This window comes from Haliaeetus albicilla, chromosome 8 (assembly GCF_947461875.1).
Source record: "Haliaeetus albicilla chromosome 8, bHalAlb1.1, whole genome shotgun sequence".
In the NCBI taxonomy this organism is placed as follows: Eukaryota; Metazoa; Chordata; class Aves; order Accipitriformes; family Accipitridae; genus Haliaeetus; species Haliaeetus albicilla.
Genome location: NC_091490.1, coordinates 5,528,363 through 5,554,544, shown reverse-complemented (window position 1 = coordinate 5,554,544; position 26,182 = coordinate 5,528,363). Strand labels below are relative to the sequence as shown.

Sequence of the window (26,182 nt, the reverse complement as noted above, 5' to 3'; positions counted from 1 at the left end):
ATTTTATCAGGTATCCTTTGCTTACCTTCCCAAATAGCTCTTTACTACCTCAGAGCGTGGATTGCATATGTGACTGCCTTCTGCTACTTCTTGTGGCTGAATAAGAAACAGAGAGGTCAGAATTAACACTATTAAAACATAGCAGAACTACTTCTCAAATACACTAGACCAATTTCAGTGTTCAGCCATGCTACCTACTCTGGACAAGCATGCATGTTTTTTTTAATGTGAACTATTGATGTGGTCTAGACAAAGTTTGCATCCTATTTAGGAGATGAGGGAGAACATCCTGCTTTGCTTAGGAAACTTTTTGGACTTTCAGCCGAAACTGTCCATCAGGTGATTGCTTGAAGGAGAAATGGATCTGAGCTTCGACACAAACAACAAACGCCATCCCCTAGCACAGCTCTCTGAGCTGAGGAGCCGCTCCTGCTTTGCCTGAGCTCCGGTCTGGAGATGCAGAGGTCCCAGGACAGCATTTGCAGGGGTCCCATCACCCAGGCAAGAGGCAAAGCAGGGACTGCAAAGCAGGGAGACCTTCACCTTACAGCAAACACACCCGCGTCAGCTGCTTGCCAGCCTCAGTTACTGCACAGCATGGCAAGGGCTTGCTGGTTTTTTGGGTTGCAGTTGTCTTCTTCATGAGTAAAAGGAGAAAGCTTCATCACAGAAAAGAGTTGGGATTGCTACGTGGGTGTTTCTTCAGGATAGGGTTTTCTTCCCCCCAAAGTACATTTCTAATGAGAAGTTCTAGCAAGAAGTAGCCCACTTAGAGCAGCTGTGCTCTTGTTTAATATACATTACCCTAGCAGACTGCAGGCTGTCCCAGGGCTGAACTGCTAAGGAATGGATAATGCTATCATTAGGATGAGTTGCTAGCTCATGAGAAACAGCAGCTGACAGCACTGCCAAGATACAGAGACGGTTTCAGCTGGCTGCACTGACCGCTGATGTTATTGTTTCCTTCCCCGTGCATCTGTTTTGCTCCTTTGTATTAACACAGCTACTGACCCGCAAGAAGGCTCCTGGAGCTGCTTTGCCAAGTGAGAACTGCTCATCCACCATCACACCCCAACGCACCGCCCGGCAGCTGCTAGCAGCAGGTAGCACCACCATCACCCCAAATTCAGCCCTTCCCAACCACTCGTGACTTTACTTACACACACACCGGGTCTTCCACTTCTCCCAGCCTGCAGCGCAGGGCGAAGGGCAGCAAGGAGACATCCATAAGCGCCGTCTCCCCTTCCTCAGCATGCGGGACCTGGGGCATGGCACCAGCCAACTAGGTAGGTCCTGACACCCCCCCTCCACCCCACAACCACCTTTCTTTTCTCCGTGACGCTTCCCTTCTCCCCCTCCAGCCCACTACCCAACCACCCCAAGGCAAGCCCCCGGCCCTTCCTCCCTCCTCCCTCACCTGCCCATGTTATTTCATTACCATCGATCCCTTCTACCCACCCGCCTTGTCCCCCGGCCCGAGGTATAGCTGGGCCTCACAGGGGGTGTGTGTGGGGGGCCATGCCTCCCACCCCACAGCGTCCCTCCCGGTGGGGATGTGCTCTACGGGCCCAACGCAACTCCCCTGGCTGGTGCCACTCCAAGCACAGTGTCGCCAAAAAGAGGGACCAACCTGAGGAAGGTGTACCAAAAGGAGGGCCGTACCCCAAGGACGGTGTCACCCTCCAACGGCTGCATCCGAGCCAGGCGTGACCTCCCTCACAGACAGGCGCATCCCAAGCAGGGGGCACCCCGAGGAGAGTGTTGTCACCCTCAGGTGGGTGTCACCCCAAGGAGGGTGTCACCCCAAGGAGGGTGTCACTCTCAGGCACACGCTCTCCGCAGAGGGTACGGCCTCCGAGTGGGTTCACCCCAAAGAAGGTGCACCACAAGGAGGGTTCAACCCAAGCAGGCAGCACCCCAAGGAGCCTCACTCTTGGGCAGCTGTACCCCCCCTCAAGGCAGGTGTCACTCCAAGGAGGGTGCCACCAGCCATCAGATGTCCCCCCCCCAACAGCTGCCATCCCAAACCAGGTACACCATCAGGAGGGTGCACCCCAAGGAGAGTGTCCTCATCAGGCAGGCGCACCCCAAGGAGGCTGTAACCCTGAGGAGAGCGTCACCCCAAGGACTCTGTCACCCCCACACAGGCGCACCCCAAGAAGGCTGTAACCCTGAGGGAAGCGTCACCCCAAGGACTCCGTCACCCCCACGCAGGTGCACCCCAAAGAGGTGTACCCCCCCACACGCCCCCTCCCCACACACAACCCCCCCCATCCCTCGGCACCGGCGGCGGGCTCTCCCCTCCCCGCCCCCGCGGCCGCGCAGCCCGCCCGGCCGGCGTTTCCCGCCCCGCCGCTGCCGCCTCAGCCTCTCTCTCCCCCCCCCCCCCTCTCTCTCTCTCTCCCGCCCGCCGAGCCGAGCCGAGCCGAGCTGAGCCGAGCCGGGCCGGCCCTGTGCATTGTGGTCCGTCGGCGGGGGGCGAATATGGCCGAGAAGCAGAAGCACGACGGGCGGGTGAAGATCGGTCACTACGTGCTGGGAGACACGCTGGGGGTCGGCACCTTCGGCAAAGTCAAGAGCTGAGTACCGCGATCGCGGAGAGAGGGGGCCGGGCTCACCGGGCTGCGTTCACACACACACACACCTCCCCGCTCCCCGCCTCGGCTCCCTCCCGTTAGCGCGGGCCTCGCTTCCCCTCAGCGGCTCCCCCGCGCAGCATCCCCGGGGAGGTGTGGGGAGGGGGGACGGACGGACGGACGGAGCCCGGCGCCTCCCCGGTGGGCAGGGGCTGGGAGGGGGGTGTCCCCTTCTCGGGGGGGAAAAGGGCCGGGGAGGGTCGCGGGCAGCCGGTGGGAGATGCGGAGCTCGGCCTTCGGGAGCGGGGCGGGGGGGGGGGGGTGCCGTTGCCCGCTGTAGCCCCCCAGCGCCGGCAGGACCCGCCAAAACTTTCCTCCCCGGTTAGGAGGAAGGTGATGGGAAGGTTGGGGCGGCAAAGCGGGCACTGACAGGCATCCTGCCCCTTCTGCGCCGAGGCTGCGGTCTCTTCTGCCCCTTCCTTTCCCCAGGGGCGAGAAGTGCTTGGCAGCGTGAGGAACCGGGAGCAAAAAGGTGGTTTTTTGGTTTGTTTGGTTGGTTTTTTTTCCCGCTGCCCCTCTGTCCATCACCCCGGGGAGCCGAGCAGCCTCCCTGGGAAGCGGGTGCCGCGGGGCTGAGACCTGGAGTGAGGCAGGGATGGAGGGGTCGGGTCAGCCTTGGGCTAGCCGCTCCCTTGGGATTCATTCCGCTGTCATTCCCGCCAGAACGGTCGACTCCTCGCATTTTCAAGGCACCGGCTTGTGAGATGTGCAAAGATTTGTGTTTCTTTTTCCTGTGAATTCTGCCATTATGGGCAGATTTTACCTTTGAATCAAGGTATACCAAAAAAAACCCCAAACCCAACCAAAATTTATTGTCTAAGCAAAAAGGCTAGCTGTGATTCCTCGTTGGAAATGGGTTTAGCTCCAGCCAGGGGAGCAGCTGTGTCCCCCTGCCCTGCCGGGACATTACCCACAGTGCTGCGGCTGGTGGAAGGGGTGATGTGCCCGCTCTCAGCGACTGGAGTTTTAAAATAAACCAAAATTGACAGCAGGGGAAAGAAACCACCGCAACCACTGGAGCTAAATCCACCTGTGACCATTAATCAGGCCCCTAAAAATATATTGCTGTGTTTAATCCCAAACCACAAATTTACTGACTAAAGAATTATCGGAATAAATACTTCTAACAGTAAGGACCATTTAAATCACTCATGTATACCAGCAGACCTCAAAAAGTGCTCCAAAGGCACTTTTTTTCTCGCGGACCAAATTAAGCCTGCCAACAATAGCCTTTTTTCCTTAACTACCTTTCAGGAGTAACTAGCACAAATACTCCTCACCCCACATATGACCCAACTTTGGTAAAAACTGCCAGTTTCCAAAGAAACATTTCAAATAACATAAAAGAGATTTCCTAGCTCAAAATCCTTTCTGGGTAAGTAGCACCCTTTATACATTTTTTTTTCCTTAATATTTTTGACTACAACTGACAGGTGAAATTTCGACTTGAGATTAGAAACTGAGATAAAGAAACTAGATCTCCTATTTATACAGAATTATTGCATTTTAATCAAATGAGCTTTAGAAAAACCTGTATTCACCCTGGTTAGCAAGAAACATGAGAAAAGCAAAGAGATTTTTGCCTGATTGGTTCAAGCTTTGTATATGTTGTCTATAATAATTGCTTTTTCACTAAGAAGGCCAGTGCCATCGGTGACATTTCTTGTTGCTCATGTGTTTTCTTCAAGCTCTGCCTTGCACAAGACTTCTTTATAAGAGGCACTTTTTCCTGCCTCCCTCCTCAAGGTTAAGAAATCATAAATTACAATTGTTACGGTTTACAATTATTGAGGAAGTAAATAAATGGCAATGAGAGGAGGGATTTTGTGATGATGGGGTACTAACCAGAGCTTGAATTTGTGGCTGGAGCTGAATAGTCACTTTGAGCCATCAGAAACCAGAGATAAAGCAGGAAAAGTCCCTGCTGCCCTGTTGGGATGTTCATTCTGGCTCAGCACTGCCTGGGTCATTGGTGAACCGATCCTCCTAAAAATTAGCCAAATGCTGCAAGAGGTGGTTAGTTTTAAGCTCATTCAGTTCCTTGATCTTGTGTATAGAAAGGCCATACAAGGCATGGAGGGGAGGAAATGGGTTGGCAGACGAGAGCAGGATTTTGGTGGTAATACTGAAATTCCAGCTGGAAATGGTGATGAAAATACAGCATCTGTTAGAAGAGAAGAAGGTGGCAGGAGTTAACATGGTGGGTGTGCATGTGGTGGATGGATAGGAGGTCTCATGCCACGGGTCAACATTACTACATAGAATTATGCCAAATACAGGGAGAGCTGGTAATCATTATTTGCCCTGTCCTCCAGGCCAAAGATAAGATTAATTTGTGGAAAATACAGCTGTGGAAATTATTTTGGATTTTGAGTTTAGCGAAGCAATGAAGGAAGGAGGTGGCATCTCCTCTGCTGGTGGTTGGTAAGAACAGATTAGGCAAATTGCCGCTGTGTTTGTCCTGGGCATATCCCACCCTGTGGGTCCCCGAAGAGCTCTCCTGTGACCACAGCCCTCACGCAAGGAGACCTTAAATCAAAATCCAGTGGAGTAACACAAATATTTTTCCACGTGGTGCCATGCACGACGTCCCCGGTGGCCACTTGGTGGTTTCTTACCCACACTTGTTAGCCACCGAGGTGATCAATTTGTGGTCCGTCAAGGACCGGCAGTGCTTGGGTTATGTTTATATTGGTTATGATGGCACCTCTGTGGGCTCGAGTCGGGGTCGGATCCCATTTCCCAGGCACTGCTGAAGGACAAACCTTGTGTTGGAGGGAAGATAAACTAAAGGAGACTGAACAGATGAAGGAAAGGAAAAGGAAGGATGAGATACCATACCAGCAAGTGGCACTGGGGCAGAATTAATACAGTGTTGCTAAATATATGCTCTGGATGGATTTCATTTTTAACTTTGGGCTAAGATAAGGGCCTGCACAGCTGACAGGAAAGGAGTTTTCTCGCCCCTCCATAAACTTTTACATTCCCCTGAAGCCTTTGCAAAAATGTTAACTGCTTGTGTTACCTGAGCTGCATCAAACACGCACCCAGAGGTAGGCTTCGTTGGTACCTGCTGTAAAAAAACATGCTGTCGAGGGGTTTTAATGATTGTCGCAGCTTACTGTAGGATAAACAGTATTCCTCCTCATTTTTTCTCTTCTAAAAATAACTAAATTAGAAGGCTCTTCTTTCAGAAACTAATTCTGTTATATCTCTTCCCTTCTTCCCTTAATAGCATCTGATGCTGAAGGGTTCTCGTGCCCAGATGGGCAAGCAGATGGGGTAGCAGCTAAGGACGCTCACACTGTGTCCCGTTTGGTGCCGTTTTTTGGAGTTTAGGGTCAGCGTTACCGCCTAACCCTTACGGCTGTTATTTTTTTGTGGCGGAGTCTGCAATGCTGTTCCTCATCTCAGTGTCAAATCCATCATCTCCCCTGCTTACCCCAGCAGAGCCCTGGTTGCTGGTTTTAAGCTGCGGTGGAGCTTACCTGAGTACTTGTCACTGAAAGACAAGACATATGCTCAAATCCCCTTTCTAATACTGCTGCTCAGCCCTCCCTCCTCCCCCCAGGCTTTTAATCCGGGGCGGTAGTGAGAGGGAAGGCGAAGGCTTCCTCACCACCACCCGAGACCACCATTGCCCATCCTCAGGGCGGGGAGAGGACAAACCCATCTGAGATGAGCCGCACGAGCATCCCCTTCCATGCCTGTGGGAGGCATGGGACCTGGCACTGCTCCTCATCCTGGCAGCCGGATCATCCCACCAACGTGCTCCAGCACGTGGGGTCAGAGACATTGACTCCGTGAGCAGGGGGAAGGTTGTCCTTCCTGCCCTGTGGCAAAATTCCTGCATCTACAGGCTGCAGCCGGAGAGACCTGAAAGACTTAAAAGTCTCCCAGCACACAGCAAATTATGTTCTCTCTTTGTCTCTATCTCTCAAGGCGTTCAAGTAGGCTTAACAAGCCGCTGGGGACTGAAACAATAATATCTCTGTATCTAATGCTTACTGTAAACAAAAGATGGATTACAAAATAGACTGTTTATTTTTAATTATTAATGTGTTTGAGCTAGCAAACCTTCACAGCGTTACACATTGTTTGTCATGGATGGAAAGGAGATGAACTATTCGGCAGTGGTATTAAAAACAATAATTATTCATTCCGGGCATGGCCATTTTTTTTTTCCCCAAGCGTATAATAAAAATTTTTCAAAGCATATACTGGGATAAGGCCAGAAAGGGTTGTCCTGAAACAAAGGATGGCAAAAATCAGGGTTTTCTTCCTAGTTCAGCCATAAACCTCTTTACTTTGCTGTTCCTCAGTTTCCCAACTAATGGCTTAGCGTGTTACAATGCTTTAACGGAGCTGAGTGAGTCAAGGGCAGCTTTCAAAGTACAGCTTCTTGTGCTCCCGGGAAAGAGAGAGCAGAGAGCTCGCAGTGCTGTAGCTGACCAAATCGAATGCTGCTGGTGAAAGATTTGATCTCAAAGACGTCTGCTGAAGTTAGGTCTTACACCCCTCTGTCGTGCCTTCCCCAGCCTCGGTGTAACATAGACCATGTATATACCATGACAACCTTGGCAAAGAGAAATCGGTGCCCTTTATAAGACTACTATTGGCACGACCTGGGGAGAATCTCTTGCAGCAAACAAAGAGGCTGTACCCTGGCCCTCTTGCAAGCCCCAGTAAAGCTTGAGCTTTTGTACCCCTTGCACACATGCTGCTTTGCAGACTCTTGCTCCCTGCCATGGGGCAGGCCCAGCACTGCCCTGCTCTCCTCTCCCCAGGGATGCACCAGGAAAGATGCCTCCTTGGACTGCTTACAGTGCTCTCCTTGAACCGCACAAGAGGAATTATCTGCTTCCTTCAGCCCTCGGCTAATCCCTAAATTGCATCTATACTGCAAAGCTTAGTTTATTTTCTTCTCATCTAGTAGTTTTAAGTATTGCAAGGAATAAAACGGACATGCAAAGTGGTGCTTTAATTTTCAAGGGCAATAAAGTGTTTTATTTTTAGGATGCTCTTATTGAGGCAAGAATCTCCGGCAGGTCTTATCTGGTGGCTAATAATAGTGACCTGGTGTGCCCCGAGCAGCGCCGGCACTGCCGCCCTGCCCTTCTCACGCTGTCTGCTTATGCCGTTTGCTTCTCATCAGCTCATTAGAGCCTCCAAAATTACAGAGTCTAATAATGTAATAACAAGGTTTGCTCATAATTATTAACTCCTTGCGCTCTGTGTTATTACTGGAAGGGTAACGTTCATAATTAGAGAGCACAAATATTTACTGTAAGCAGGTTTTCTGTGCAGTCTTTAGAAAGCCATCCATACGTCACCATTTTTAATATCACATTAGAAAATACTGAGAAGGGGTAGCTCGAGGCCAGGGAACCCTTTTAGATATAAATATCCAATTGACAGTTTTCAAGCAGTTTCTGCTGTTAACTTCAATGTAAGTCTTGCTTCCTTGGAGCTTTTTTATTTTTTGTATAGTCTTTTTTTCGATAACAAATGGATCAAATGCTGAATTAATTTTACGTTATTGTTAAGTTAGTGCAATTCCCCCAGTGACAGTGGTGCTACTCCCAGTTTGTGGTTACTGTTTGTCCCTGTACACAGGAGATGATAAGCATCAGAACCTCAATGCACCAAGTGCATATTACACAAGCCCATATGGAAGTTTGTGTCTTTTCTAAAACCAGAATTTGCTCTTGCAATACAGCAGTGTTCCTGCAGCTTGTCATCAAACCAAGAAGCACGCTTGAGAAAGTATAAATAGAAATTCATTTTAGTAATGCAAATCCTGCAGTCCTATTTTGGGCAGGGAAAATCCCTATGTCATTCTTTAAAAGAAGTGTGATGGTCTAGTTTTAAGACTGGGTTTATTAGGGATTTAATCAACCAGTGTGTTATGGTGGAGATTCTCCTCTGCCATTTAAATATATCTGTTCCTGATTGATCTAGCTTTTACATGCTATAAATCCTTGCAAATTAGCTTTGGGTATGACCTTCTCCAGTAACTCACTCAGTTTTATTTACTTGAGTGTTTTTTGCAGGTAAGTCCCCTCTCTTTCCTCTTCCATGACTCCACTGGGAAAACAATAAAGCGAAGAGACAAAAACTAAGTTTAAAATAGTTTACCCCCTCATCTTTTGGTTTTTTTCCCTTCAAGAGTTGCTTTTTGCTTATAAATCAGTGTCCTAAATTGCTTGTATGAATCTTGCTACACTGCTTAGTGACTTTGCAACGCTCTCTTTCTAATAGTTGGCGAACACCAGCTGACAGGGCACAAAGTAGCAGTAAAAATACTCAACAGACAGAAAATACGCAGCCTGGATGTGGTTGGGAAGATCAAACGAGAAATTCAAAACCTTAAACTCTTCCGGCACCCTCATATTATCAAACTGTAAGTACCCTTTCTGCCACGTGTTCAGCTTACTCCTCCATCTGCAAAGACTTCACGTACACAGTTGACTTGGTTTCAGGAGATGGCTTAGAGCAGTGGAAAACATCAGCTATGTGGTCAAGTTTTTGCATGTTAGAGCCAAACGTTGCTTTTCGAGAGTCTCCCACTAACTTACGGGGGGGGACAGCTGATGCTTTGAGAAATGATGGAAGGTGTTTCTTCCATTGGGAGTCTGAGTTACTGTAACAGCCAACAGACCGATGTCCCTGCATCAAGTTTTGCTCAGCCAAACCTGTCCAAGCTGTCCTTTCTTCCATGCAGAGGCCATTATAAGGGGGCAGAGAGAAGGTCTGGGCTTTCCTGCATTGGGGTGCTATTAGGAGTTATTGTGGTGACCCTTTTTAGGCTTCATAGCTCCAGACTTGAAGCTGCTGAGAATCGTGCCTGAGGAATTGCAGCACGGTCAGGCTCATAGGCCAAAGCCTTGGCCTGAAGTCAATAGGATTTATGTTTTAATGGCCTGATTATCCAGAGCTTAAAGGAACATTTTTTTTTAATTTATTTTTCAGACATAAGTTTTCAAAGTTGCCACTCTGATGAACCTGAATTTAAGTTGTAAATCAGCACCTGCGCTCCAGCCTCTGGGATTCCTTCTCAATCCCCAGTTTGTGCAGCCAGTCCACATTAATGAGGCACTCGATAATATCTTTGGCATTTCTATAAAAGAAAGCTGTTGAATGGTAACTGCAAGGATAAGTTGACATTTAGGTCAGCCTTAAAACTGGCATGAGATATAGCAAATACCTGGGACTTAGAGGCAAGGGAAAACAAATTCTCTCTACAGTTAAATAACTAACCATGCAGCAACTGTTGACTTTAGAGTAACTTCACAGTTCCATGGATTTATTGGAGAACAGATTGGTATTATTTCACGAAAAAGCCAGCAAGAGTCCTCAGCTGCGTTTCCAGCATCCTGCAAGTTAAGGCCTGTTCACACATTCATCAAAGTATTAAAGCCTAAAAATTAAACCCAGTTTAACAGTATCAGTGTCCTATGGTACATACTGCAGTCATGAAATACAATGATGAAAGAGGTGAGGAGGAGACCATGGTACATGAACTTCCCCTTTCAATAGCTTCTTACACGTATATAAAAGAAATAGTGGGACAATTAACAATAACTTAGATGTCTGTGTCCAAAGCAATTCAGAAAAATTAGGTTGATCCTATTGAACTGTATGGGACTATCACCTGTTCACTTGCTGATCTCTGAAAATGGTTTGAAGTCTGTTTGTTTCAAATTACAACCCACAGAAATTCAGCTGTAAAAAAAAAAAAAGCAAACAAACAATGTATCTGAAATAAAACAGAGGGAGGGTCTCAGCTGGTGCTGCTATAAATTCTTGTAGCTGCATTGACCTCAGCTTATCACTGGTGATTCATACCAGCTGGGACACTGAAATGCCTTTGCAGTGCTCAGGGATCATTTTGAATGAAAATGGAGAATAAAATTGTGAGTCAAGGGTGATAGTCTCCCCCCCCCCTTCTAGAATATAGAGGGATTTAATATTTGAAAAATAACTTTTTGGGGTGCTTGTCTTCATTTCTATACCTTTCCAAAAGAAGCTCCCTCTAGTGTCTGGTGTTCTTTATCTTCTTTATCCTTGACATGAGGGAAACCAAATATACCCCTTCCCTGCCCCCAGCTAACGAAGCCTTCATTTCTAAAGCTGTTGTTGCAGAGCTCAGCCAAAATGGAAATTTGAAAGTCAGGACAGTCCTAAATGTGATAGGATTGTCTGGCAGAGATTTCAGAGGATTATTTAAAAGCTTGAAGGAAAACCGTAGGTCTGTGAAAGAGATCCTTTCATAGACAAGTGAAAGATTATACTTGAAATAAGAGATGGCTTTTCAGAAGTGGAAAGCAATTATAAATGTGAGATCCAAACAAATGCTTATTTTAAGGGTTGACATGAAACTAATAATCTGTTTAAAAGCCTTTCCCTGTTCTTAATTATTTTTTTTCTAAATCCGCTTGTGTTTTTGAAGGTACCAGGTCATCAGCACGCCAACAGACTTCTTCATGGTCATGGAATACGTATCTGGCGGTGAATTATTTGATTACATCTGCAAGCACGGACGTGTAAGTGCCAGTACCGTGTCAGCCCAAACACTTGTGTGGGAAGAGGATGGTGTTTAGAAGCAAAATGACTGCTAAAGGGAATGCGGTTAAGGTTAAGGCCCAAAATAGAAGTTGCTTCACAGCAATCCCATCTGGACTGTCTCGTACCCGACTCGCACAAAAGTTGCGTGCAATTTTTTACAACATTCTCTGATGTATTTTGATACGCAAACCAAAATATCCAAGGTAACGTGTTGCTTAGTGCAAATATTTGGAAAACTGGCAAGTTTTTATAATTTTTAGCTATGGGTTGCCTGTCAAAACCCCCACGGTTCAGCAGCAGATTTACGGCATTGGAGGGGAAGACCGCTTGGTGTGGTCTCCATCCCAGTCATTCACCTCCCCCAGACTCCCCCTTGGCTCCACGTCAGGTTTTTTGAAGACTTTTTAAGGATGTGGCTTATCTGAACAACATTTTCAAATGCCACTAATCCTGCTGGGTATAAATCACCTGAGGCGTAGGTTGAGCCTATGAAATGTGGTATTATGGTTACCAAGAAAATCACTAGTGTCTGCCCTGTGGACATCCTCGTAGGCAGGGAGCAATTGCAAGGCAAGGAGATAAAAATGGGCTGAAGTGGACATCCAGAATAAGGCTTCAGGTGAAGGATCAGCCCATCATAGGTTTTCTCTCTGTACTGCAAGAATCAATACATTTACAATAAATTGGTTTAGCTTAGTGCACTGGTCGATGGAGCTGACTCCATTTACTTTTCTACGTACTGTTCTGATTTCCAGCACATTTTACCCATCTGGATCTTTTCAGTGACTAATTTGGATCTTTTCTGAACTCTTGTATTCAGAAACTAAAATTTTCATGAAGAGAGTCTTTAGGAAGTCATCAGTAAAAATAATCAGTCTCCTCATCAGTTTAAATATAATTTCTCTAATATAGCTCATACAACTTTATAGCTAATAGAGCTATATAGGTAATTAAAATCATCACAATATTCCACCTTTAGCGTTTTTTTCCAAAGCCATCTGTCCAGGAGGAACTGCTCCCTGCAGCATCCTCTGCCGTGTTTCATCCAGCCTCGATCTGCATGTGCTGTATAGCAGAACTGGTCCCCTTGGAACAGCAGGCCATTGCCTCATAGGTGGCACCAGTAAGTTCTTCTTGATAGCTCAGCTAAATTTAGGTTTCTGATTTCATCTCTGGGCTATATCATTTGCAAACACTAGCACATTATAAAATGCAAGGGGGGCAATCTGCTTTATTTACTGCTTCTGGTCACAAGCACGCTGTGATTTTTCTCTTTGCACCCTGGAACATTTTGGCTCCTTGCTAAATCAAACCTTCCCTTGCCAGCTCTGCACGCAGACCAACCTTCAGGACTATTTCCCCTTGTGTCCGTCCGTAGGTTGAAGAGGCAGAAGCTCGACGCCTTTTCCAGCAGATTCTCTCAGCGGTGGATTACTGCCACAGACACATGGTTGTCCACCGAGACCTGAAACCAGAGAATGTGCTGCTGGACGCACACATGAATGCAAAGATAGCCGATTTTGGTATGTGACCCCAGCAGCATTCCAGAAATGCAGCCAGCTCCAAGGTGCTTGCTGGAGCGTGTCCGTGTAGCACGCCTTACAAAACCCAGAGCCTGTTTTCCTAACCACTAGCAGTTGCTGTACCTGAAAAGCCCACAGTTATAAACACCGGCCTTTTTGCAAAAGCAGGGATTACTTATTGTATGCTGCTTCTGTACTGGCATTAAGAATGGAGCAGCAAAGTAATTTGCAAATCTTTGCTATGTTTTAATATAATAACCTAATATAAAGATTTAGCTAATATATGTTTAAGACAGACTCGGTGCAGTTAACTCCAGGGTGAGCTGGCTGTGTGTATTTATTTTCATGTGTGTTCTCCGTATGTTTGACCATGTGCCGTTGGCCTCACTTCATTTTACAAATGAGCAGTAACAGGAGTCTTTAAGTGGCATTACCGATTGAAATAGCTGGGCTACCAGCTCAGTCCTGGTAAGGCCTTTCTAGCAATGATAAATCCTTTTGAAGATCTACTAATTTCACATCACCACACAGTTCCCATATAAAATAAGTGCTCTGACATGAATTATGTCTCTTTTCCTCTGTGCTCTGGGATTTGCAACTTAGAGAAGCAAAATTAGCCTGGAGTGAATATTCCCCAGATGTGAAAATAACCGTAACAACAACAACAATGATAATAATGATAGCAATGATAATAATAACTATTATTATTATTATTTGCAAATCAGCTCAAAGGAGTCTATCTAAATTATGTGAACAGATCCCCTCCAAATTTCCCCCTCCACTTGCTATACCTCTCCTCCTCTGTGAGACGTGGAGTGCTCTGTGGCTGGACCTTCACATCAAACATCAATATGTAGTAAACATCTTGTTTTTAGGATTGTCCAACATGATGTCAGATGGCGAATTTCTACGCACCAGCTGTGGTTCCCCAAATTATGCAGCCCCTGAAGTCATCTCAGGAAGGTAGGACATTCCACTTTTAATCAGAGCCTATGTGAGCACATCATCTTTAAATTTGTTCTTGGGATTGGAAACAGCTTTGCACATCTAGTAAAAGCAGCTGAATCCTTCCAGCCTGTATTTTATGTTTGGGTGAATCTACTGGCAAAATTCTGAAAGTTTTCTTGGTTATAACATTTCTCGATAGCTGTAATAGCAAACCATGTTTTGCTAAAGATGTTTACTTTGGAGGAATTATTAACAGCAGATGTTGACTGTTTATATTGCTAATTAAAGAGGGTGAAAATTACTCTTTGGATGCAAATACTGAGGTTTCAGCTGGAAAGGCTTTTCCAGGCCACTCCCTTCTCTCCTGCCCACCTATAATATAAAACACAGTGTTAATGAGTAAAACTATTCACTAACAGAAGAATCAGGAAGATCTTTAATCGCTTCCCTACGCTGTTGAACTCTTGTATTGAAAATATTTGTCTTCCGGTTCCTTAAGCTAGGGGTTTTGTTTGTGACAGTAGGTTCAACCATCATAACTTTGTTTTGAATTGATGAATTGAATTGACAAACCTCCAGTGTAGTTGCATCTCTCAGCATGCAACATCTGTACAACACATGGCATGTTGAACACACTCTACAAGGTTGAATTGGACTTTACCATGTTGATACAGAGAGGTGTTACCTCCCATATTTTACTGTCAGGAACCTAAGTTAACATAGAATGTACTTATTTCCCTAACTCTTTCTATAATAGCATAGCAAGGCTTGCAATTACAGATTTTCAAGTTTTCAGTCCTCTGTATGGTCCTTCAAACTGCCCATCTCATTATCTGCCCCATGTTTTTGAATCACCCTTTGCATGAGCATTAGTCTTCCTAATCCAGCATATTTTTGCCTACAACATTTTGTTCAAAGTGTGTTTGCTGTGATTATGATTATTTTATCCCTGTTGACACCAGTGCAAGTGTTGGCAGAGTATCCTAGGAATTAGACCAGCATCCAAAAACCCTGTTGTGACTACAGCTCTACATGCGAAAGCAAGTAAATCCTCATTGTCAAGAGGGGGACAAAGCCAGAAACTCTACTGTCGTTCCAAACAAGTATTAATATTATTTCCATGTCCTTTTCAGTAAAGGCTGGATGCACATTTTTTTTCAGTTTCTATAGGAGACAAAGCACATGGCAGGTTAACAAGAAGGCTTTAGTCCCTGTATGCAGAGCCTGATCATTCCAAGGGTACAGGCAATACAGCTTATTAACAACAGAAGTAAGAAAGAAAAACAAAATCAAGCCTACATGTTGCACTTTTTCACTGGCTACAGCTGCAGCCCTCCCGCCTCAGTACCGCTTACAGTATCAGCGAGGCTTGAGTTTTTTACCCCTGATTAATATGCCAAGCTGGCCTCTTCTCAAAGCTATAGCAGCATATGAGAGCTGCATTTGTGGGGGAGAGGCATGATGTGCTGTTCCTGCAGTGGGATGAATACCTTCCCAGTGGGTGTGCGGAGCTGGGGTGAGCCGGTTCCTGGTTGTGGGTAGAACACAAAAGCAGCAGAGCGTGCCAGCTCAAGTTTCAGAGTCATAAAAGTGCATCTCATTTGGGCTTCAAAGTCCAGTCAACAGTTCAAGCAATGCAGTTATCAGCAAAAGAATCAGGCTTCCTATCTGTTGGAATTGGGCATGGAGGCAAGACCAAGGGGACATCTAGCTAATTGTCTGCATTTCCAAAATGACTTTGCTGCTGTCCCTGGCCTCAGAAAGGAAAGTCTCACCCTTGGACAAGCAGAGCTGGTGTTTTGGTGGTGATCAGAGAATGGCTGCGTGCATGACCGGCGCTTTTTGGACACCGGTGTGTCTGCAGTGCTGCTTTTTGGGAGGAGCAAGTGCAGGATGCTGAGGTTTCATGCAGAAACTCCTGTATTTCCATTTCAATCTCTGTATTTTGGTAGGGTTTTACAGTCCAAGGGTAAGCACTGCCTCCCAAAATCTCTGAGAAAGCATCAGTTGTAGCAAAAAGAGAGAAACAAATCAAGCAAGCAAGCAGCAGCAGCAAAACCCTTATATTTGGGGTGTCCCGACTCAGTGATGCCAGGGAGCACATTAGCAGCTTGTCGGAAGTGGGAGCGCTTGCATACCAGCACACAAACTTCAACCGAAAATAAACACTCGGCGATAGAGTATCTGCTGCTGTTTAACCTGCCTCGCTGAACGAACAGAAATTGCTGGCTGAGCCCTTGGGGCGAAGGAGCAAACAGCCTGGCAGACCTCTTGGAAATGTGGGGTTTGGCTTTTTGGAGGGTTTGGCGGAGGCAGGGATGTACATGGCCATCCGGAGGGGAGTGGGCAGCCAGCACCAGCTCTGCCATGTCATCTCCCCTCGCCCCTGAGTGATTTTGGCTTCAGCAGGTTTGCTTGGGGGGACCCAAGCGGTGAGCAGCCCTGGGGTGGGCTGCAGCTCTGGCCCCGGTGGAGCTGGCAGCGTGTCCCCAGCTCACCCAGTGGGTCCTGCACCCCAACGAAGGAGAGGAGGACTGGGGGGTGACACCTTTCTCCTGCCCTTGCCTTCACGCAGGCTGTACGCTGGCCCAGAGGTGGACATCTGGAGCTGCGGCGTTATCCTCTACGCCCTTCTCTGCGGCACTCTGCCTTTCGACGACGAGCACGTCCCCACCCTCTTCAAGAAAATCCGTGGAGGTGTGTTTTACATCCCCGAATACCTCAACCGCTCCGTTGCCACTCTCCTTATGCACATGCTGCAGGTTGACCCCCTCAAGCGAGCAACCATCAAGGACATCAGGTCAGCCCAGGTGGGATGGGGTGGGCTGGCTGGGTTCGGGGGGCTCTGGCATGTCGGTGGCAGAGGGTGGTGGCTGTCCTGGGGGTCACCTGCTGGCAGGTGGGCAGGGTGGTTTACAGGAGTAGTCAGCTAATCCAGCTGGGTTTTGTCCCAAGTGATTCAAGGAGCACTCCTGTACCCTTCTGTGCTGATGGAGAGGTGGGTGCTGCTGGCTGGCAGTGGGTGATGATGAACAAGGGTGATGATTTTATATATATTTTATGTATATATATAAAAAATGCTGGTTTATTGCGTTATAAAATAGCCTCAAAAGTCTCTTAATAGTGCTTAGCAAAACCAGCTATATCATGCAATAATCCTAAGAACTTAATATCCACCAGCCATTTTTCATTACTTTATTTCAAGACCACCTCCCTCCGGATACCAGTTCAGAATAAGAGGGTAATCATTGTACTTAGTGTCTATCCAATAAAAAAGGAGGAGAAACACAGGAATTACTAACTTAATCCGTAAATATTGGATATAGTTTAAAATGTGAGCAAATGGTTCATCTTTAAGTGCAGCGTAGTTCTCTTGTCTAGTCAATGAGTGCAGTGCCCATGAACCTTTTATCTGCATGCATCACTCTGGAAATTCAAGGTAAAGGGAACAGTTGGGCTCTTCAGCAGTTATTTGTGCCTGCAGAGATCATTAAAAGTTCATGGCTGGTAGTAGGGCTTCAAAATTCTCACAATCTATCATCTGAGCCATTTTAGAAACATTTTGTAAAACTGGAGCCTGATACGTGTTTTATGAAATTTATAATAAACATTACATCTAGCTGGTGTGCTAAGCATATACATAATTGTAACTAGGACTTTCAGTTCTCAGGTTTTTAACGCATTTGCAATGGATGGCCTTAATTTTACCCTTCAAGTAAAACCAAGTAAAATGCCTTTTTTATTTTATAATTCCTTAAGACTAGAGGATTTAATTACATATTAGAGGAGTTGATATGTAGAACCTATAGACGAGGCTCTCTATGGCATTTAGCCACTTAATTATCATTGACTTCATTGTAAATGGGTGGGAATCAGGCACCTGGATAGCTTTGATGCTCTGTATCTCTGTCAGACCCATAATAATCAAAAAGCACGAGCATCTCGTAAGTGCCGAGGTCTTACTTCAAAGCCAAGTGAGCAAGCAGCCATGCTTGGAAAGTGTCATCGCTGTTGCAGTACTGGAGGGATCGTGCAGGGCTGGGTTGAGCTCCCCAGTCTGCAGCCGAGGCTGAGTCTTAGCTAGAGCAAGCAGAGGACTGGTGGCAGTGGTTGCCCCAGCTTGCCTTGGACAGAGCTCACAGTGGCTCGTCTCCGCCTTTCCCCAGGGAACATGAGTGGTTTAAGGAGGAGCTGCCCAGTTACCTGTTCCCAGAGGACCCTTCGTACGATGCCACCGTCATCGACGATGACGCGGTTCGGGAAGTTTGTGAAAAGTTTGAATGCACGGAGTCAGAGGTGATGAACAGCCTGTACAGCGGTGACCCTCAGGACCAGCTGGCGGTGGCTTACCACCTCGTCATCGACAACCGGAGGATCATGAACCAAGCCAGCGAGTTCTACCTCGCCTCCAGCCCCCCCACTGGCTCCTTCATGGACGACAGCGCCATGCACATCCCTCCCGGGGTGAAGCCACACCCCGAGCGGATGCCGCCGCTGATAGCGGACAGTCCCAAAGCACGATGTCCTTTGGATGCCCTCAACACCACAAAGCCAAAACCCCTGACTGTCAAAAAGGCCAAGTGGCACCTGGGAATCCGCAGCCAGAGCAAACCCTATGACATTATGGCCGAGGTGTACCGTGCTATGAAGCAGCTGGACTTCGAGTGGAAGGTAGGGAGTGCTGGTGCTTCGTAGTGGTTTTCAAAGGTCTTTTTCTCATGAGCTGAATTGCTCAGGGAGGTTAATGAGTATGGTTACAGCCTCACCTGTGTCCAAATAAATGCAAATACAATGGTCACATTCCTAATTTTAGTGGCTAATTCCTTGCAAAGTCATCTCGAGTGCTCCTGAGCAAAGTAACTCTCGTTATTTCTGCTTGGGTCCTAGCAGTCGTGTGCTGAAATGGCACGATATGCTGCTTAAAAGATGCACAGATGAGGGGCGGGGGGGCGTTGGGGACCAGAGTTTGGACATTGACTTGGTGGAATTTTCCTCAATGGAGAGACAGAGTGGTGCTCGCGGACCAGATGTGCTTTCAGACACTTGCTGCTTCCCTGGTTTAGGGCTCAGCTTGCTGAAGCTTGATTTAAACCCAGATGACAATTTTAGTTGGCAGTACTCACTTCTGATATTTCTTCAGAGCTGTACAGCATTTAGTCACAATCTTTTCCAGAGACCAGTTAATAAATCCTAAGTTAGCCCTTAACATTTTCTGCTGAGCCTTATTCCCTAAATATTGGTGCAGTCACTGACTTGAGCTCTCCTGAGTCATGGCCTTTTGCAGCAGCCTTGTGCGGTCATTGGGAGCAAGGTAAGGAGAATTTCAGCCCAGATCTTCATCACCAGAGGAGATACCCTCCTTGCTCCAGGTCCCAAGGGTTGTACAGTGTGAAGGTCACTGTGCCGCTTCTTCAAAGCCTCCTATCTCCTCCTTATTTTTTATAATATTGCGTATTTAAAGCCAAGTAGCACCCCAAAACCTGATTTCAGTGCACCAGCCAGGAGATGGACCATCTCCAGATGCATATGCCTACACCAGCCAGACATTTGTTAGCTGCATGGTTTTACAGAGAGCGAACAAACCTGATGTATTTCTGGTACAGCTTCACAAACCAAGTCAGCCCAACGTCTTCATGTAGGCGGTAGAGCTTATTTTGTACGAGGAGGTTTCACAATAGTCTTTCCCACCCTAAGAATAACTTCAGATGTGACTCTTCATCAAAATAACTTTCCCATCCATGTAACTGCTTCGTAAATATAGCACATGGAAAAGATCTCATTGCAAACCAGATGCAGCAGATTGTGGGGTGGGAAGCGGCAAGAGAAAATACACACCTCAAGGCTGATTCATGAACACTGAATTTAGCTGTGCTGATGGGAGAGGTTACTCTCCCCAGGTTTCACAGGCATGGACCTCATACATAGGTCCACGAGTGGCCTTTTTGGCTCATATGGCCATTGCTGCTGGTGAGGGAGGAGCAAACATCAGTTTGGTGCCTAGCAGACAGGCCACAGCAGCTTTGTCTGCCAGCAGCTGGTGAATCAGAGCCCTAAGTAGCATTTTTAAAGATAGGAAGAAATAGGATATGAAGCTGTTTGCTTAATTTTATAGGCATTGTTCTTTCTAGAAACTGTGTTTTTCTCAGAAGATGTCTTGTTAATATTTAGAAAAAAATAAGGAAAGAACTGTTCTTGCTACCTTGAATCTTATTCCTGAAAGCAAGTTTCCTGTTGCAGGTGGTGAACTCCTACCATCTCAGAGTGCGCCGTAAGAACCCAGTGACGGGCAATTACGTGAAGATGAGCCTGCAGCTCTACCAGGTTGACAACCGCAGCTATCTCTTGGACTTCAAAAGCATCGATGGTAAGCGGGAAATGGTGCAACACGAGATGTAAAACACATAAAATGGCAAGTTTGGAGGTTTAAAAAAATTTTTAAATCATTCTTTGCATTTCAAAATGCTTATGTAGCTGTTCCAAGTCAGCGGAAGACCTTTTGATCCTTATTTATTTATTTATTTATTTAATATTCAAGACGACGTGATGGAGCAGAGGTCCGGCTCGTCCACGCCGCAGCGCTCCTGCTCTGCTGCCGGCTTGCACCGGCCGAGGCTGAGCATCGATGCCGCTGCGGCCACCGAGTGCCAGTCGCTGATGGGCTCTCTCAGCGGCTCCTTCGTTGGCAGCATCCCCTCGGTGGCACCGCGCCTGGGGAGCCACACCATGGACTTCTTCGAGATGTGCGCCAGCCTGATCATGGCCCTGGCTCGCTGATGGGCTTCACCAAGGCACCAGTCCCTCCACACACGGTATTGCACTGTGAGGATCTGGTCCGACTTGTCCGTTCCTTGTTTCTGCTCCTTTGTTCCTCCTCCTCCGCCCCTCACTGCTCCATAGCCTGCAACACAGAGCCGATTCCAGACCCAAAACATACTCCCCTCTAAAAAGGCACTAAGAAAATTAAGAATAACTTCATTTCACTCATTATACCATGGTGAAATGTATCCAGTACCCCTTTTTCCCTAGCGAACCAAATGGGAAATGTTGGCATGGCTGTAAAGTAGCAAATGTATCATTGAGTTTTTGGAAAATGCCTTCCCCCGGTTCATCCTGAGTTAATGGAGCCACAGCCAAGCTTTCTGCGATGTAGGTAGCGTGCAGTGAGGTTGATGTTGTATCCCCTTTGCTGTGCAGAGCAGGGGCGGGATGGGCTAAGCCAGGTCAGAGGGGTCGACCAGGAGCTACGTGAAACAGAGCAGAGGGGTAATGAAGTAGCTCTGCAGCATCTGCACCCGGGTGCCAGCAGGGCTGCCGGCCTCTCGGAACACTTCCCTCCTAAAACTAGCAGCTGCTTAGATGCTTCTGCACTAGTGCAATACGCTATCCCTCCCCTCTGTTTTTTTTTCCCTTGCTAAAGATGGGGAGGGAAGGTGGGATGTGCGAAGGTCCTGTTGCAAACGTGCTGTGGGAAAGCCTCCACGTGTCAAGTCTTTGCAGAGGAGTGTCCCATAAGGTGCTTTATTTCCTCCTCCCGAGAGCCCCAGACGGCACTGACCTGCTCACCACGTTCAAAGGTGAAGGCTGCTTGCCTTTTTTCCAGCCCTTAATCGTTGCCCCCTCCTCCAACCCGCTCACCCTCCCCTGCCGCACCGCCAGCTCCAGGGGCCGAATCCCAAGCAGGATTCCGATGAGCCACTGACGGAGGGCAGGATGCCGATGAGGCCCCCGAAAACCCGGCGCTTTGCCCACACTTCACCCAAGGGTGGGGATCATCACTGCTGGGTGAGAGCCAGCAGGATTGCACAGCTCCGAAGCATTTACCTCTCACCTTTCCCGTAGGAATCCTTCACCCGTTGTCACCACTCTAAAAATCGCTGCCAAAATCTGCCTTCCCCAGTCGCAGCTTCGCGCTGCCGGAGACTCGCTTTTCATGCCGAAGGGCTCTCCTGTCCCGCTGCTGCTCACCAGACTGTGACCTTCACCACTCCGCTGATAAGGCAGGGATATCTGAATTCAGAGTTTTACTGTTTCTTTACTACTGGCTATCTGAAGGACAGGATTTTATTTTTTAAGACAAACTACGGGGATTTTTAAGGTTAAATTCTCGTTATTCAAGGGTGAACTCTAATGCATGTGTGACTTCTTTGTTTAAAAGAATTATTATTTTTTATTACGTAGGCTTAATCTAATGGGCAGCGTTGGCATCTGCTTGGCTTTGCTATGGTATTTAATTCCATTTACTTGATTGCGAAGGAACGTAATAGTCTAATTAGTCGAGGAACAAATGCTTTATCTTTATGAAAACCTCACCAAAAAAATCCTGGGTGGGTTTTTTGGCTTGGTTTTTGTTGTTTTGTTTTAAGAATCAAAGCAAAGGAGGGCTTTTGCCGGTCCCAGGTATGCAGTCATTCAACTTTAAAAAAAAAATTAATCCATCTTTTTGATAGCTTCTTATGACCCAACAAAGTTTTTTGCAAGGTTTTTTTGTACAGTTGCACTTTAATTTATACTTTCTGCAGGTTTCTATGAGAAACAAGGAAGAGACCGACACATTAAGCCTTTTGTACTAATCATTTTAGGTAATGAAGACAAATACGGGATATTTTTGCCATCTACTGGCAGTTAAATGGACATTTTCAGCTTGAAGTCCCTTTTTTTTAAAAACACAAAATTGCCTTACTTTTGTTACAGATTACGCTTGGATGCTCACTAATGTGACTTTACAGTTCCAATTTTTCCAGAAGCCGCACAAAGTAGAAAGCTTCCAAAAAAATTTAAAAAAAGTTTTGCTGTTAAGTTCTCGTACGCTAAATCCAACACAGCAGTGGCTGGATTATAAACCTGGCAGCAGAACAATTTTGTTTTTAAAAGAAATACTGGAAAGATTTGTAGTACTCCTAGGTTTTGTAATGAGCTTTTTATTATATTATCATTATTAAATAAATACTCTGGGGTGGAGGATGGCTTTGGTACTGTGCCTGGTCGCTATCAGATGATGCATGTCTCCAGTGCTGTGGTGTAAGCGGGTCCTACCTGGCGAGGATGGAGAATCCAGACTCCTGCATGCAAAAACCCCACCCCAGAGCCAAAGCTGAGCAGCACCCAGCTCTTTAGCAGCTTTCGGATCACTGCTGAGACACGAGCAAATGCTGAGCAAACGCCCCCAAATGGGTTCGGGTGCTGGAGATAAGCCCCTTTGGAAAGGAGCAGGAGAGGGCGGCTGGACAGCCGTAGGGACAGACATTCATTTCCATCCAGGAAACAGCTGCGAGTGTCTATACCCCCGCCAGGAAATGTATTTGAAATGTAAAAGGCTGTTTAAATTGTCACTCACAACTGAGCATCTTGCCAAGTCGCTTGTCCTGGAAACACCTGTAGCCCAGTCGATAAGGGGCTGGTGCGTTAGATATAATCTGCGGTTCAGAAGCAGGTAGATGTACAGATGTCTTGCCTTAAAATGACACTTGTCCTCTGGGATTTCCTACCCAGCAGAACTAATAGTACTAAGCAGCAGCAAAAGCCCTTGGGAGGAAATATTTGCTTCCTGGAGGCAGGTGGGATTTCTAGGTGGTAGAATAAGCCCTTGTGGCACTTGGCATGTTATCGGACCCATGCAGACGTTTACTCATACATGGATCTGCAAAACCAGTCCTGCCTCGACGGCTGTAAGAGTGGCTCAGTTTTCCATATGGAGAGACGCAAAGAGACAAAGCAACTTCCTTGCTCAATGTCAGCAGAGGCAGTGGAGCGAGCAGGACTGATGGAAGTACCTCCGTGATGAACGCATCGGGTTAAACCATCCATTACAGCCTTACCCAAATCCACGCTGCATTTTGAAATATTCTGAGAAGTTTTGCTTCTTTTTTTTTTTTTTTTTAAATTTATTTTACCTTCAGATAGGCTGTTTTCTGGTTCCCAGCTGCAAAGAAGCTGCTGACCTCCAGTTACGTTTTCCAGAGGAAAAGTTTTAACTTTTACACTGTTACACTGTGGCCAGGTTTTTTCAGTTATGCTGGTACATGCACAAGCATCAGGAAAAGCAGGGTAGACGTTTTTGAACTACAGAAACTTGAATTACTCCAAGTGCAATTCTTCAGAAGCCACTGGACAGCTATGCTTTGCAAGCTACAAACTCACCCAAACTTTGCTTCTGCCCAATGGGGAGAGAGAGACAAAATGCAAAGAGTATAGAGTTCAGATAGGCTCCAGCATTAACCTCCAGCTCCTGGATGAGTTAATTCAGAAATAGCTTGTACTGTACTAGTTGGCAAATATATATCTAGGTTTATATGATATATGTATACATATATATATATTTAAAAAAAAAAGTAGGTAGCAACCCTGTCATTGGCCTCTCAGTTTTATTTGCCCAGCAGGATAGGTGTGTGCCCTGGACACCTACCATCGCACACACTAATCCCAGCATGCAAGAGGACCTGGAGAAAGGGGATCATATTTTTACACCCTCTTCTAGGTAAAGCCCATGAGTAGCTTAGCTGACCCCGTCAGACCTAGTGCAGCCTCGGCCGGGGAAGGGAGCAAAGGTGGCATCGGGAGCTGCGAGCATCCCTCCCCGGCCAAAGCCCTGGTGCCAGTGGGGTTTGGGGCAGTTTTATCTTCAGGAGTCAGAGCTGAGCAGGTGAAGGCAGCGGGATTTTTTTTTTTTTTTTCTCTTAACGGGTCACAAATGCATCTTCAGCGTATGCGTCCAATTTAGCATTTCATAAGGTGTGGACAAGCACAGGGGTATATATGGGCAGTGTTGTAAAAAATGAAGCAACTGGTTAGTATCTGTTGTATATACATTTTTTTGGTGTGATTATTATGCCATTTATATTGGAATAGATGAAGTTCAAACAAAATAACTATTCTGTCTAATCCTTTTCATTTTACTGCTCTTTACCATCAGTCATCTTCTGTGCACTCATATAGAAGGAAGTGAGACCTATACGCAGGACACGAATTTGTGCCTTCGACATAACATTAGGACTGCTGGAAGTCGCAGCTTTATTTCAGGAGGTGCACAAATCCCCCAGCTTATGCAGAATCCCACCGGTGAGACATGGCAGGCCGTGTTTCTAAATACTTGAAGTACCATTTATTGTGCAATTATTTGGCTTCACCCTTTTACTAGCTGAGAGAAGAGGGGGAAGAAGAATCGCACATCCATCCCTTCAGATGAGCCAAAAAAATCCCTGCTCCAGCTCCTGCAGTATTTTACTGGAAAGTTTTAGGATCTGTTTTGTTTCAGGTGTGTGATGTACCTACTAGAGACACCTTTCTTAAGGTCTTACTTTGGTATGGGCTTTCCATTTAGTGCTTTCCTTTGGCTTCCTTAGCCCTTTCCTTATATATTCCTTTTCATCATTCACTTATAGAAAACGCAACAGCTTCCTGTAATTCTGAATTTCCAGTCTGCCTCTTGGACATGGAGTTAATAATTCATTCAGAGGTACCTCATTCCCATGCCTGAGAGATGAACCGTTTTTCAGAATTCCCACACTATACCTATTGACCAAACACTGACTTTTGCAGAGAGCAAACCTGCTATTACATGCATTCGGTGCACATATCTGCTCGTTTTGATCATCAAAATTGGGCGAGCTGGACGGTAAATCAGAGCTCTATCTGCAAAGCATGAGTACACTTTCGGTGTTACAAAAAGTCCGTTTTCAACAAAAGCCTTGAAATTCCTGCTGAAGCTGCCTTAATTTAAAAATCAAAGTTAATTTGTAAGACTCATCTCACTGTTTTTTTTTCAAGTTTTGAAATAGTTTATTTATCCTCATCTCACAAAGCTGTGAAGTAGATACTGTAGACATGGTAATATTTATTCTTGTTGCTGAAAGCATGTTCATGTGTTCTGTATCATGTTATATTCACGTGTTTTGTACCTCAATGCATTTGGTTTTTTTTCTTTTAGAGCACAAAGCAAAACTGAATCCCAGGATGACTGTAGTGTCCTTGGCCCAGCATCTTTGGGCAGACAAACCTCAGCTCTATGAGAGAGATGAACCAGACTAGTCCACTGCAATTTTTTGTTCATACTATAAGGATTATTTATGATTTATGATATTAGGTATTTATGAGGGGTTTTGGTTGAAATACCAAACTTTAAAAAGCTCTGAGTATAAGCATCCCTTCAAACATATAATTAACGTGAAGCTCAGGAAAACACCCTGAGCTCTATAAATACTCCATCCGTCTTGGTATTTTCTATTTTGTCAGCTGATGGACTGGAGAAAGTTTTGTTTTCAAATTAATTGCTTTAGTACTTTCTGGGGCTAGCTGTTGAGGAAGGGTACTGAGCCTAGGTTCAGTTTTGTCCTTTGTGCAAGTAACTGTGCATTAGATAATCACAACGAAGCCTTTTACCTTCCATTTATGGTGTGGAAAGTGTTTCTCGGTGTATTGCACTGCATGTGATAGCTGTCTCCATGGTTGACATTTGCACTTTAATAAACTCAGAGATGAAAAGAGACAAAAGCAACAAATCCTTAAAACTTA

General features: G+C 46.2%; 1 protein-coding gene and 1 long non-coding RNA gene across 10 annotated transcripts in view; one reads left to right on the top strand and one right to left on the bottom strand.

Moving 5' to 3' along the window:
- Positions 1–1,298, bottom strand: part of LOC138686346 (uncharacterized) — a 25,837-nt gene extending 24,539 nt beyond the window's left edge. For both annotated transcript variants that reach the window (XR_011325683.1, XR_011325684.1), the window contains exons 1-2: positions 1,161–1,298; positions 26–96 (exon numbers count right to left, since the gene is read on the bottom strand). This is a non-coding gene — a long non-coding RNA (uncharacterized lncRNA). The remainder of the gene's footprint in view (positions 1–25; positions 97–1,160) is intronic.
- Positions 1,177–26,182, top strand: PRKAA2 (protein kinase AMP-activated catalytic subunit alpha 2). 8 transcript variants are annotated; one of them, XM_069788645.1, is made up of 11 exons: positions 1,177–1,286; positions 2,032–2,047; positions 2,081–2,578; positions 8,898–9,039; positions 11,089–11,182; positions 12,583–12,727; positions 13,603–13,690; positions 16,251–16,475; positions 17,842–18,346; positions 19,913–20,039; positions 20,211–26,182. In XM_069788645.1, exons 3-11 carry the CDS (start codon positions 2,485–2,487, stop codon positions 20,447–20,449), a joined length of 1,659 nt encoding a protein of 552 aa, XP_069644746.1. In that variant the 5' UTR covers positions 1,177–1,286; positions 2,032–2,047; positions 2,081–2,484; the 3' UTR covers positions 20,450–26,182. The 8 variants fall into 8 exon arrangements, with proteins under 8 accessions (XP_069644746.1, XP_069644744.1, XP_069644747.1 ...); XM_069788643.1 differs by lacking the exon at positions 1,177–1,286 and having other exon boundaries at positions 1,937–2,047; XM_069788646.1 differs by lacking the exon at positions 1,177–1,286 and having other exon boundaries at positions 1,947–2,047; positions 2,093–2,578.